The 12,242-nt window shown below is 61.0% G+C and overlaps 7 protein-coding genes across 7 annotated transcripts; 1 reads left to right on the top strand and 6 right to left on the bottom strand.

Annotated features, from left to right (window-relative positions):
- Positions 1 to 33: 33 nt before the first annotated feature.
- OSTLU_89365 (predicted protein) lies at positions 34 to 1,032 on the bottom strand (the record flags this gene model as incomplete). The annotated part of the gene is made up of 1 exon (XM_001421790.1): positions 34 to 1,032. One exon carries the CDS (start codon positions 1,030 to 1,032, stop codon positions 34 to 36), a length of 999 nt encoding a protein of 332 aa, XP_001421827.1.
- A 68-nt stretch (positions 1,033 to 1,100) lies between these two features.
- OSTLU_27981 (predicted protein) lies at positions 1,101 to 2,312 on the bottom strand (the record flags this gene model as incomplete). The annotated part of the gene is made up of 1 exon (XM_001421789.1): positions 1,101 to 2,312. One exon carries the CDS (start codon positions 2,310 to 2,312, stop codon positions 1,101 to 1,103), a length of 1,212 nt encoding a protein of 403 aa, XP_001421826.1.
- Positions 2,313 to 2,907: 595 nt separating this feature from the next.
- On the bottom strand, positions 2,908 to 4,146 carry OSTLU_25644 (predicted protein). The gene has a single exon (XM_001421788.1). It carries the CDS (start codon positions 4,064 to 4,066, stop codon positions 2,909 to 2,911), a length of 1,158 nt encoding a protein of 385 aa, XP_001421825.1. The 5' UTR covers positions 4,067 to 4,146; the 3' UTR covers position 2,908.
- Positions 4,147 to 4,382: 236 nt separating this feature from the next.
- OSTLU_27979 (predicted protein) lies at positions 4,383 to 5,231 on the bottom strand (the record flags this gene model as incomplete). Its single annotated transcript, XM_001421787.1, has 1 exon — positions 4,383 to 5,231. One exon carries the CDS (start codon positions 5,229 to 5,231, stop codon positions 4,383 to 4,385), a length of 849 nt encoding a protein of 282 aa, XP_001421824.1.
- Positions 5,232 to 5,488: 257 nt separating this feature from the next.
- Positions 5,489 to 8,021, bottom strand: OSTLU_27978 (CytB family transporter: NADPH oxidase-like protein; the record flags this gene model as incomplete). Its single annotated transcript, XM_001421786.1, has 1 exon — positions 5,489 to 8,021. The coding sequence occupies one exon, from the start codon at positions 8,019 to 8,021 to the stop codon at positions 5,547 to 5,549; it is 2,475 nt and encodes an 824-aa protein (XP_001421823.1). The 3' UTR covers positions 5,489 to 5,546.
- A 349-nt stretch (positions 8,022 to 8,370) lies between these two features.
- On the top strand, positions 8,371 to 9,405 carry OSTLU_27977 (predicted protein). Its single transcript, XM_001421916.1, has 2 exons — positions 8,371 to 8,461; positions 8,681 to 9,405. The coding sequence occupies exons 1-2, from the start codon at positions 8,392 to 8,394 to the stop codon at positions 9,373 to 9,375; spliced, it is 765 nt and encodes a 254-aa protein (XP_001421953.1). The 5' UTR covers positions 8,371 to 8,391; the 3' UTR covers positions 9,376 to 9,405.
- Positions 9,406 to 9,448: 43 nt separating this feature from the next.
- OSTLU_37740 (predicted protein) lies at positions 9,449 to 12,058 on the bottom strand (the record flags this gene model as incomplete). The annotated part of the gene is made up of 2 exons (XM_001421785.1): positions 9,449 to 11,731; positions 11,792 to 12,058. 2 exons carry the CDS (start codon positions 12,056 to 12,058, stop codon positions 9,449 to 9,451), a joined length of 2,550 nt encoding a protein of 849 aa, XP_001421822.1.
- Positions 12,059 to 12,242: the final 184 nt, after the last annotated feature.

The raw sequence follows: 12,242 nt of genomic DNA, 5'->3' as shown, positions 1-12,242 counted from the left end.
CATCTCTAGCATATTCTTTCTTGCAATATCACATTATTTCTTGTCGTCTTCCACGCTATTGTAGTGCTCGCCCAAACCGAACGCGTGCCGATGGTACGCCACGCGCAGCGCGCCGTCCTCGTCAAAGTCTTCGCCCATGACTACGACGGGCATCGTCGCGCTAAACACCTGGATCCGCCGCCGCAACGCTTTCGAAAGCGCCATGATCTCCAACTGACCTCCCCAAGTCGCCGTACTCTCGACTTCGCGCACGTACGCTCGCCACCGTTCGTCCGCCTCGGGCGTTTGTTCGGCGCAATCGCCGATGAATGGTCGAAACGAATCCTCGTCGTCTCTCATCGTCGCCGCGCACGTCGCGCGCAACCCCTCGTATCCGCCCTCGTGCCCCGACCCCGTCACCTTGACCAGCTGATCATCGATCGAGCGATACAAGCAGTGGCCATCAGCGCGTATTTCTTTCACGCGCAACCCGAGCGGGGCTAATCTCGACCTCAAGACTTCGCTCTCCATCGCCTGAGCGCTCGGTCCCAGCGCCGCCTTTTCCGCCGCGATCCTCGCCTCTCTCGCCGCTTCCTCCGCCGCACGCTTCGCTTTGCGCGCCATCGCCTTGGACGGCTTCTTTTGCTTCTCGCTTTCATCGCTTTCCTTCGCCTCCTTCTCGTCATCGTCGTCGTCGTTCGTCAGCGTCGCCTGGTCGCGCAGCGCCGCCGCCGCCGCGTTCGCGTCCGCTTCCCCATCGCTCGTCTCGTTCGCCTCCGACGCCTCGTTCGCGTCTTCCCACGCCATCATCTCTTGATAATGTCTATCGCTCACCACACCGACGGCGCGCATGGCCTTTTCCTTGTCTTTCTTCCCCGGCGTCGCGCCGTAAAGTTTCGTCACGAGCGATTCGATTTCTTCGAGCTGCTCGCGATGTCGCGCTTGGATTTCTTCGTACGTGAGCGCCGTGACGTCGATCTCGGTCGTGACTAAGTGCGCGGGGACGTCCCTGGAGGCGTCGGCGGCGACGGAGGAGGATTTCTTGCGACCCATGGGTTTCGGGGAGGCGACGAGTGCGGCCGGCGCGAGCGCCGCGGTTTGGATGTGGAAGCGCGGCGAGGTTACAAATCGTCGTCTTCGAAGAAATCGTCGCGGGCGCCTAGGAATGCCACGGCGCGGGATTCTATGGACTGTAGGCGCTTGGCGAGGGCGTGCGCGTGCGCGTGCGCGGCTTCGAGGCGGGCGTCTTCGGCGTCGTCGTCTTCGAAGAAATCGTCGACGGTTTCTTTGAAGAGATTTTCGGTCGCCTCGTTGAAGATGTCGTCGTCTTCGTCGTCTTCGCCGGAGATATCTAAGTCGTCGTCGACGCCAAACGCGCCTGGGTCGATATTGTCGTCGACCTCGTCGTCGTCGTGCGCGACGACGGCTCGACGCGCGTTCGCAGAGCCCTTTTGATGCCGAGCGTCGCTTCGGAATGATGTCAAATCCTGGACGCGTCGCGCCAACGCGTCGCGCTCGGTGACCAACTCACGCACTGTCTCACGAACGGTGGCGCACTCGCGCTCCAACTGCGCGATTTTACGGGCGTCGCTCGCGTCCTTGCCTTGCGCCAATTTTTGCTGAAGTTTACGTACAGTCATCGCGTGGCGCGCCGCGTCTTTGCGCGCCTGATTGAGCTCACGATTGTACGTTTTTTCCGTCTGCGTGCGCCAATCTGTGAAATCGCTCATTTCATTTTCGTTTTCCGAGCGAATTCGGTCCAACTCGCCTCTTAAATATACCACCTCACCGTTCAGGCGTTCCTTCTCAGCGCGTTCGACAGAAACGGTTTCCTTCGCGTGTTCGCGTTCCGCTTGCACCTCGGCCAAACGCGACGAAATCTCCTTGACGCGTTCTTGCGCTTTTTGAGCATCGAACACGAGCCTATCCCGCGCTGAATCGCGTTTGTGGACCTCCCTTTGCGCAATCGCGAGCTGCTCTTGCGTCGTCGCCAACTGCTTGACCAATTTTTGAATCCTCTCCGCGTCTTTGACACTTCGCTCGCTTAAACCCATATTCTCACTCTCTATGATCGCCTTACGCATGCGCTCAAGCGCATCAGACGTCGCTTCGCTCGTTTCCATTGCCGCCTCTGCTCGCTTCTGCCACTCGTCTCGCAGCGCCTTCGCCTCGCGCAGCTCCGCCGCGAGTTCGCCCGCTCTATTTCGCGACGAACTCAGTGCCCTCGCGTCAGCCCGCGCCGCTCGACTCAACTCTTCCATTTCTGCTCGCCACTTCTCCTCGGCCTCTCTCACCGCGTTTTCAACCGCTTCGCTCGCCGCTTTCTCTCGCATCTCCCCGCGTTCGGCGGCGACTTGCGCGAGCGTCTCCGTCGCCCGCCTCGCCCGCGCCTCCGCCGCCTCACACCGCTCGCGTAGACCCTCGTACTCTCTCAACGGCACGCTCGCTGACGCACCGATCGCGCGACGTCCGCCGTATTCGCTCTCATCGTCGTCATCCGTCTCCGTCGCTCGCCGTCCCGCTCGAGCGCGTCGCCGCCGCGTCTCCAGTTCGCACGCCAGCGCCGTCTCTCGCGCGCGCGACGCCCGCTCCGCCGCTTGTAACGCTCGAAGTTCACGCTCTAAGATCTCGCATCTCGCGATCGCGTCCTCGTGCGCGGCGGGCGGGGCGTGCGACGCGAAAGTTTCCATCGACCGGGACAGACTGGATCGGTCGAGGTGAACTCGACGAACGCGCCCTGAAGCGTTTCGCGCCGGCTCCGCGGCGCGCGAGCGGTCGAAGTGATCGCGTGCGCACGCGCGACGCGACCTCGAGCGCGCGCGAGCGGCGCGAAGTGCGGCGCACCGCGCGTTCGTCTTGCCAACGCGCCGGTGTTACAAAAGCTAGGCCAACTTTTCAACTTTTTCACAATACAAGACGCCGACGTCTATCAGACTGGATCCAACCGCGGGGGCTCGAAACCGAACGCGAAAGCTTCGAGTTCTTCGAGTTCGAGTTCTTCGAGTTCGACTCCTTCGAGTTCGACTCCTTCGAGTTTGACTCCTTCGAGTTTGACTCCTTCGAGTTTGACTCCTTCGAGTTCTTCGAGTTGTTCAGCTGCGAAGTCTGTGATCGATGGGGGGTAATGTTCCCATCCTAAATCATCTGAATGAGAAGGGGAGTCCGCGAAGACACAGTCGCACCGATCGAACACGTCGTGGATAGCTCGCTTGAAGTCGTATCGTACGTCTGGTTTCGACTTGACGCGCGGAAGCCGAAGTGAACGCCGTTCTTCTTGGAGCACGGCGGCGCAAGCCTTGGCGAGCGTCGCTTGCACGCTCGATGAATAGTATCCAAAAACGTCTAACGTTTTCAGTGCTCTTCGGCTTTTGACTGGATTTCGGATAAATATCGCCTTGTGCGGCGTTTCTTCTGGCACCACCGACGGATACTCGCGCATCGTTTGATGTCGACTCCACCACAGCCCACAAGCGTTGCAAAGCGTACCGATCCCATCGGGACCACGACGCATCAGTGGCGTCTTCGAGCAGTCGCATAGACAATTTCTGCATATGCGGGCTTCGAATGTACCATCATGCGATTCGTCGCTGACTGAGGCAATGTTTTCATTCATTCGCCTCAGAATTTCGACGTGCACGCATTCCACCGCCTCTTGCGGGGTACGCGCCCCATCTTTCGACCGCACGACCCTGCGCGACTCGCCTTCCTTCCCCCAAACCACGCGATGCACGCCTTGCTCGTCCACCGACACGCGATACGGCTCGTTAAAAAGCGTCCCTCGCGCCGCGTACCGAATCGGCGCGAGCCCGGGCGTCGCCCCTCGCGGCGTCGCTTTTTGCATCATTTTCTGCACTTTGTCCCCGTACGTCGCAAACTTCGCGAGCGTCTCGTCGCTCACGCCTCCCAACGCCTCTAACTCCAGCTCGACGCAGTTCCTTTTTCCTCGCCTCTTCGCCAGCTTCGCCCCGCGCGCGGTGGCGAGCGCGTCGAAGCGCGCGAAAATCGCCTCCCTCGCGCGTTTCCTCGTCTCCCGCGGCGACGACGCCGACGCGTTCGACGCCGTCGCGTCGAGCGGTTCCGCGCGCATCGACCGCGTCGTCCAGGGCGCGCGCACCGGTCGTCGCGCCGCGACGCGCGCCGAGACGCGCCGCGCCGCGACGCGTCAAGGGACGCCGATCAATGGCGTTTCGACGCTTAGTGTTCGTTTCGCGATGCGTATGGGCAAACAGTGCAAACAGGGTGTGAGGTGTGATTTTTACCGAACGGTCGCGAAAAAAGACGCTCGCGCGGGGGAGAGACGCGACGCGCGTCGCCGCGGAGGTCTCGCGTTCGATCGAACGGCGTCGACGCGGCGCGAGTGATCGCTAAAAGATGGACGCGAAGACGCGCGCGAAGCCGGTGGACTAGGAATCGGCGAAGCCGACGGCGCGAAGCCGAGACGCGAGGGTCTCGGCGGCGCGCTCGCCGTCGCGGCCGCCGCGGAGCAGGGCGTCGACGAGGTCGTCGTCGTCGCGTAAACTATCGGTGAGATCGGCCTCGCGCTCGTCTTCGACGTCGAGGGACGACGCGGGACGTCCGCGGCTCCGGTCGAACGGGTCGGTTTCGCGGGCGGGACGCGAAGACGCGCCGAAGGCGTCCGCGTCGACGTCGTCCTCGCTCGCACCGTCGCGCGCGCTTCGCAATATCGACGTCGCGTCGATATCGTTACTTTTCGTGCTTTTCTTCGACTCCCACACCGGCGCTTCGTGCTTGGCCGTTTTGAAGAAGAACGAACTCAAGTCGCCGACGAACGCGTCGGCGTCGACGCCGCGGCGTCCTCGCCCGCGCCGCCTCGCCTCTTCCTCGACCGCGTCTCGAACGCGATCGCTCACCTCTCCGGACCTCGCCGACGCCCGATCCGCGTTCTCGGCCCCCATCGGCCACGCGTTCGGCACCTCCCACGCCGTCGGCGGCGCGCGCGCGCTTCGCCGCGGCCGCCCGCCGACCCCGTGCCCTCCTCCGACGCGCCATTCACCCCCGTGCGCGTCCGCGCTCACCGTCGCTTCCGTTTGCGTCGCTTCCGTCGTCGCCGCAGCGCTCGCGCTCGTCACCGCCGCCGCCGCCGCGAGGCTCGCGCACTGCGCCGCCAACGCGCGCAGCTCTTGCCTGAATTCAATCTCGCGCGTCGCCGAACGCTCCCGCAGCGCTTCGATCTCGCGCCTGAGCGATGCGTTTTCTTCGCGCAACTCGCGCGCGAGCGCGTCGGCGTCCATCGCGTCCGCGGGCGCCATGCGACGAGATTTAAGCGCGCACCGTTGGATTCCGTTGGATTTCGCGTCGGCGCGATGCGACGCCGCGCGCGCGTCGCGACGCCCTCGCGACGATCGAGCGCTTCGATGCGATCGAGCGTTTTGACGTCGCGCGTCGCGGAACGTCGGTGACTCGACTCGCGGCGCGAAGAGCGAAGAGCGAAGAGCGGCGAAGAGCGTCGAGCGTCGAGCGAAGAGCGGCGGGCGGGCGCGGGCAGATGGCAAAATTACAAGATGATTAATTTACAATGACGTTTGGGATCACGGCGCGGTGGCCGTTCAATTGGACGTTTTCGTCGTCTTCGGTCCGACGGTCTTGAGCGCGACGGCGGCGACGTTGGCCGCGGCGCGGCCGACGTTTACGATGTTGCCGACGACGCCGGATACAGTTGGTGCAGGCTCGACTCTGACCTGTTTGAAAGAGGCGCGACCGCGATCTTTCGCGGGCGTCGCTTGGCCGTAGTTTTCTTGAAGAAACTCGATGGAGTGATTTTCGGTGAAGGCTTTCACGCGAGCTCTCGAGCGAACGACGGCGAGCGCAATTTTTGAACCGAGCTGCGTGCTGCCGCAAAAGGCGACGAGGCTGGCCGTGAACGATGGTCTGTCCTCTCCGGTAAATTGATCCTTTAGCACTTGTTGAAGAACGGGGCGAGACGTGATCTCGTCCAAGTCAGGGCGCTCCATATGAAGCGCGCCGGCGGCGCCGAGCGAAGTGCCCTTGACGCGCTTCTTCAATTCTTCGTTTTCCGCCGAGTCTCTCGACGTGCAATAGACTTGAATGTCGAAAACACGCGAAGCTTGCTCGCCATAATTCTTTGTAATCGATTGATGAAGAGAGTCCAAGTCACGCCAGAGGATTTGGCAGAAGTCAACCTGCGGCGTCATGAAGATGAGCGTGAACTTTTCAGTCACGCTCGTCGCGTCGCCCGTTTTTTCGAGATACGCGTTGACGGCGCGCGAGCCAGGAGTGCCTGTTAAGAGAACGTCACTGGAGATTCGAGCGATTCGGTACACCGAGAGTGCGGCGAACGCCCAAATCATGTAGACATTCCATTCCTTACGATCTTCACGAATCAAGTTGTACCAGGCGGTGAACGCCACGGTTGACGTGGCGTTGAAGATGAGATCTATCCACCAAATAGGGGCGTTCATTCTGGTGAACACCCAGTGAACGAAGAAATAGCAGTGGCATACGAAGAAAGCCCACAGTGGGACTTCTCGCATGGCTTGCGTGGCGATTGCAAAGTTTTTCGAGAAAGAAAGGAGTAACGCGATGGAGGTTAAGTCGAGCAGCGGGAACCCGATTTGCGTGAGGTCCACGACTTCGTGCAAGACATTCTTCGTGAGAAGTCTCTCGTAATGACGTTTCGTGGCGTTATCACCTTCTTCTCGCAACTTCGCTTCGCGCCAAGCGCACTGCTTATGCAAAAATATGTCTTGAACGCTTCGACTCGCCCACATTTCGCTGGCCTTCGATTCCTTCTTCGCGAGGCCGAGCTGTTTATAGACGAAGTCCTTCAGCGTGTAAGACTCTTTGAAATAATTGTCCGCGAACTTGCGATTTTTGGCGTCTCTGGCGGCCAAGTCAGACAACCGCGCTTGAGCATTCATTCGTACGAACTCGTTCACCTTGGCTTTCGCCAAGGAAAGCATCGGAACGATGCCCGTCCCGGCGCCGATGGCCACGATTTCCGTCTTGTCGTCGATGTCGTTAAATCCGGTGCCATACGGTCCATTAATGCGCATTTTGGATACAAACCCATCCCGGGCGTCGCGCCAGAGCTTATTCGTCCAGCTATTTGCGCCATCGACTCTGCTCGTCGACATGACTTCGATGTAAAAGTCAATCGTATCCTCGTGCGGTGACGACGCAATCGAGTACGGATGCCACGTGTAATCGATGTTGCGATCGTTGATAAAGACATATTGACCTGGACGAAAAATGAACGTCTCCGGGCGCACAATGCGCAAGTGCACCACTTTACGTGACTCCGGCTCGTCGTCACCGAGCGCGACGCACTCCACGACGTCACAATCTCGTATGTTGAACGACGCTTGCAATCGGTCCGTCAAGTACCATACGAGCGATGCGGAGAACCACTTAAAGTTTTGCGAGCGCACCTGTCCGCGTCGGGCCTTATCATCCAGCGTGTGCGCGATTGCGAGCGCAAACATGATGAATACGAAGTGGTGAACGTAGTAAAAGATCTCGTACTTGATTCGATTTCTCGCGTACGACGTCACCGCGACGAGCAGCAAGCATCCCATAATCGCCAACCCGGTGGCCATGATTTCGCTCGTCATCTTGTGACAAAACGTGTGCTGCCCGCCCGGCGTCGGCTCTTTACCCGACTTTTGCTGCGCGCAACCTTGTCCGAAGAACACGAAGAACAAAATAGTCGACGCGAACACGAAAGAAACCATGACGTACCCGAGGTGAATGTGCATCGCCACGACTTTGTGCAGCGGGACAAACTTCCTTCCGAAAGACGTCGTCGACAGCGCCGCCACGCTCTGTCGCGCCATCGTCAGCGGCAGCAGCGCCATCTGAAACAAAATCGCGTGCATCGCCCCGAACTCAAACGGCGGCGTCAGTCGCTTCCACCAATACAAATTCGCCCCGCGCGGCACCTTCGCCGTCGCGCGATACTTGACCAAGAAAAAGTGCGACCACACCACCATCGTCGCCATCGCGTGCGCCACCGCCAAGAACAGCATCTTCCGCTGCTCATAAATCGTCAGCGTGTACTTCATCGCCAATGCCGACCGCCGCGCGTACGATTTATACACCGCGGTATCGCTCAGCGTCCGCGCCAATCGCAGCTTCGAGATCACCGTTTCGCGCAGATACACCGCGCGCGTCGCCCTCGCGCGCGCGTCCGTCGCCATCGCGCGCGCCGAGTCGCCGCGTCGCGTCGTCGCGTCGCGACGCATCATTCGATCATCGGCGCTGACGCGGACGCCGTTTCGCGCGCCCGCCTTTTCCACCATCGCGCGTCTCGCGATCGGCGTTTTTCACGCCGTGTACACACGCGACGACCGACCGTCATCGATAAAAACACGCGCGTCGCGACGCCGCGTCGCGCGCCATCGCGCGTCGCGTCGCGTCGCGAAGCGAAGCGCCATGTCGCTCGACGCGCGCCAGCGATGCGTGTTCGAGGCGAAACTCGCCGAGCAGGCGGAGCGACACGACGGTGCGTCGACGTCCGACGCGATCGACGGCGCGATCGACGGCGCGACGGACGAACGAAGGATCGATCGCGTCGAGGCGCGCGCGGGCGCGCGCGGCGCGTCGCGGATCGACGCGTCGCGCGCGCGACGCGATCGACGCGTGCGAACGGCGCGGGCGCGATGACGCGTCGGGACGAGGCGACTGACGGATCGACGCGACGCGGCGCGCGACGCGGACGCAGAACAAGTGAAGGCGATGCGGGCGCTGTGCGCGCTCGAGGGCGTCGACGCGCTCACGACGGATGAGCGAAACATGCTGAGCGTGGGGTACAAGAACGTGATCGGCGCGCGACGCGGGTCGTGGAGAATCTTGAACTCGATCGAGGAGAAGGAGCGAGGGAAGGGACACGAGGCGCAGGCGGAAAAGGTGAGGGGGTATCGAACGCGCGTGGAGAAGGAGTTGAAGGATATTTGCGCCGACGTGTTGGAGGTGCTCGACGGGCGATTGTTGAGCAAGGCGTCGGGGGATGGGGAGAGCGTGGTGTTTTACCTGAAGATGAAGGCGGATTACTATCGCTACCTCGCCGAGGTTTCGAGCGGTGATGAACGCGAAGAGGCGAGTAAAAACGCGGACGAGGCGTACGCGGAGGCGACGACGATGGCGAACGGGAAGGGTTCGACCGATGGATTACCGCCGACGCACCCCGTGCGACTCGGTTTGGCGCTCAACCACTCGGTGTTCCATTACGAAATCGGCAACGATTCGACCAAGGCGTGCGAACTCGCCAAGACGGCGTTCGAGGAAGCCATCGCCGATTTGGACACGCTGACGGACGAATCTTACAAGGATTCCACCTTGATCATGCAGCTTTTGCGCGACAATCTCACGCTGTGGACGAGCGACGCGAACGACGACGACGACGACAGCGACGAATAAGACGCACCGCGAAGCATACGCACTAATCTATCATCATTCCTAAAAAATGCTACGGAGCGCCGCGCCCCGAACGCTAGTGTCCTTGTTTCGCCTCGCGCGCGCGAAAGAATTGTGCCACGCGACCGTGCGCTTCACCGTAATTACGCTGCGGCACCACAAGTCGTTGTTCTATCCATTCTGGAAGTGCTTTGGCCGCCTTGGTGCGCGAGCCGTTCGTCGCGCTCCCAAACGCGCCCCATCGCTTGTCGCAGAGCAAAATGCACGCGTAATCGCCGACGTGACGAATCGCGCGCCCGATGCTTTGATTGACGCCTCGCATGCACAACGCTTCGTAATACGCGCGACCGCGTCCTTGGTTCCCAGGACCGGTATCGAGATGGTCCATGCGCGCCTTGAGCTCGGCGTCGGCGACGTTGGCGTAGGGCAAGCCGACCATGACGACGAGTCGACCGAGTTCATCCTTGAAGTTGATGCCTTCGCTCAACTTACCTCCGACGACGCATAACAACACCGCGCCGCCGTTTCGCGTACTCGCGCCTCGGCTCACTGACGCCGCGTAATCTCTCAAGCATTGCTCCAGAGTGCTCGCGTCGCGCGGTTCGCGATACACGTCCTTGACGCCGCGAATGGACGCCATGGCGCCCGTGGACTCCCATCTCGCGTACACTTCGTCGGCGTATTTGAACGACGGAAAGAAGACACACGCTCCGCCAGGAGAGACTCTGCACGCGTTGAGAAGGATTCTCCCGAGTTCATCAATAACGGAAACGTCAGCGCGAGCGCCGTGCGTGAAATCCAACGCCACGCCAGTGGGACCCGCGGAGAGGGCGATGGGTAACAAGTTGTCGCGGGGTATGATGTGCCCACACGTGAACGTCTTGAGCTGTCGAGCACCCGGTGCTGGAGCCGTTTGCGACTGTAAATCTGGGAAGAGCTGGGCGACGAGCTCGGGAATCGGCGCGAGCGTTCCGCCGACGAGAATCACCGAACGCGCTTGTTCGACGACGCGCTTGAACCGGCTGGCGGCGTCAAGCAGGACAAAACGAAGCGTTGCGGGATCACCTTCAGGCGTGGCGCGTTCGTAAATCATTCGACCATCACTATCCGCGCTCGCTAACGCATCGATGAGTGACGTCAACGCGTGCACCGCGCCCACGCGCGGGGCAGCATTTGGATCCGGCGCGACGGCGACTTTCGTACGTCCGATGGTTTCCATCTTGACGCCGTCGACGCTCATGTTCTCCCCCGAGCGCACACGCTCGCCATACGACGCGATCTTATGCGCTACCTTACTCTCCTTCAAGTATCTTCGCAAGCTAAACATATTCACAGTGTCTTGTCCGCACTCAAACAAGAAATCATTCAACGTCGTCAATCGTTTTTGAGGTTTGCTCTCGTCTTCCGTCTCTTTCGCGAGGACTTTCACGAACGCGCGCGTTATGTTGGTCAACGTACGCAGATAACGCAAGTTATTCGCGCTCAAACGAGTCTTGAATCGCTCGACGTACTCGGTGAGCATGTCGTTAACGTCGCTTAATTGGTTGAGCGTCACCGCGGCGCCGTATGAATTGTGCACGGCGTCCACCAAGTTGTGCGCCTCGTCGAAAACCACCACCGCATTCTCCAACTTGACGCCTAAAATCTCGCGCGTGTCCGCGTGCAACAAAGATGCGTAGGGCATCAACACCAAGTCCGCTTCCGGTAACGCCGAGCGAGCGGCGTAATACGGACACGCCCGACTCGACTCGCCGAGCTTGGCTAAATCTTCAATGTCCATCGGCTTGGCCAACGCCGCTTCTTTAAGCTCGAGCATCGCCTTTCGACGCTTAGACAAGTACGGACACGCCTTGATTTTCGTCTTCTCCCCTGGCTTCGCCTTGCCTTTGCTCATGTCCAAGCAACGCTCGTTGATTCGCGCCGCCGAGCCTAAGCTTTTCACCGCCGGGTTGACGCACAGTTGCGCTCGACCGGCGACGGCGGCGACGGCGACTTGTTCCTCCGCATTCGCCACGCTCCCACCGAATACCGTCCTCTTAAGCTCACCAATCACTTGTGTGAGCTGAGAGTGCGTCCGCGAGCACAAAATTACCTGCTGTGCCGGACGCAACGCATCGTCTTCCTCCTTCGCCGCGTGCGCGTCGTCGTCGTCGCTCTCGTCGTCGCCGTCTCGCAGCAACGTTCGCAAATCCTCCTTCGCATTTTCCGCCCCAGAGTCGTACTCATCCGCTAAAAACTCGCGCTCTTCCGCGGTATGCTTATCGATCTCATCGTTCTTCACCGCGGAGTCCCTCGCGTCGCCGCCGCGAATCTTTTCTCTCAACCGCGTCTCCGCGTCTCGCCGCAACCGCGCGCGCGTCTCCGCCGTCTTCGCCCTCGCTCGCATCTCCCGCCGTATCTCCCCTCGTCTTCGTTCGACCTCATCCGCGTCTGTTTTCCTTCGCTTCGCGTCGTACTCTCGCAACCAATCCGGTTCGTCGTCCTCCGCGCTCTTCGTCGTCTCCCCCGCGCCGTCCCGCCCGTCGTCCTCGTCGTCCAACTTCGTCCCCGCCAGCCGCGCCCGTCGTCGATCGTCGATCCACGACATCGCCGCGATCAACACGCTCAGCGTCTTCCCCGTGCCCGTCGGGCTCTCGAACGCGCCGAACGTCGCGCGTCGCTCGCACGCGTCGTAGATGTGTCGCATGAGATCTTTTTGTATTCCGTACGCCGTCGCGTACGGGAACGCCGGGAACGCGTCCCGGCGCATCGTCGGCGTGCGCGCGCGTTCGTTCGGGCTCGCGCCGCGCCTCACCGCATCGCGCGCGTCGCGCGGTGACGTTCGTTCGGTTTGATTCATTCGGCGCGTCGTCGGATTACTCGTCGCTCGT

The sequence above is a fragment of the Ostreococcus lucimarinus genome, chromosome 16, assembly GCF_000092065.1.
Source record: "Ostreococcus lucimarinus CCE9901 chromosome 16, complete sequence".
NCBI classification, from domain to species: Eukaryota; Viridiplantae; Chlorophyta; class Mamiellophyceae; order Mamiellales; family Bathycoccaceae; genus Ostreococcus; species Ostreococcus sp. 'lucimarinus'.
Note: the sequence above shows the minus strand (reverse complement) of the source record. Positions and strands in the feature narration are given on the sequence as shown.

Bases quoted from the DNA above. Each gene is read 5' to 3' on its own strand.
- OSTLU_27977 (XM_001421916.1), top strand. From the start codon at position 8,392: ATGTCGCTCGACGCGCGCCAGCGATGCGTGTTCGAGGCGAAACTCGCC. The intron at 8,462-8,680 runs GTGCGTCGACGT...ACGCGGACGCAG, and splicing joins GCAGGCGGAGCGACACGACG to AACAAGTGAAGGCGATGCGG.
- OSTLU_25644 (XM_001421788.1), bottom strand. From the start codon at position 4,066: ATGCGCGCGGAACCGCTCGACGCGACGGCGTCGAACGCGTCGGCGTCG.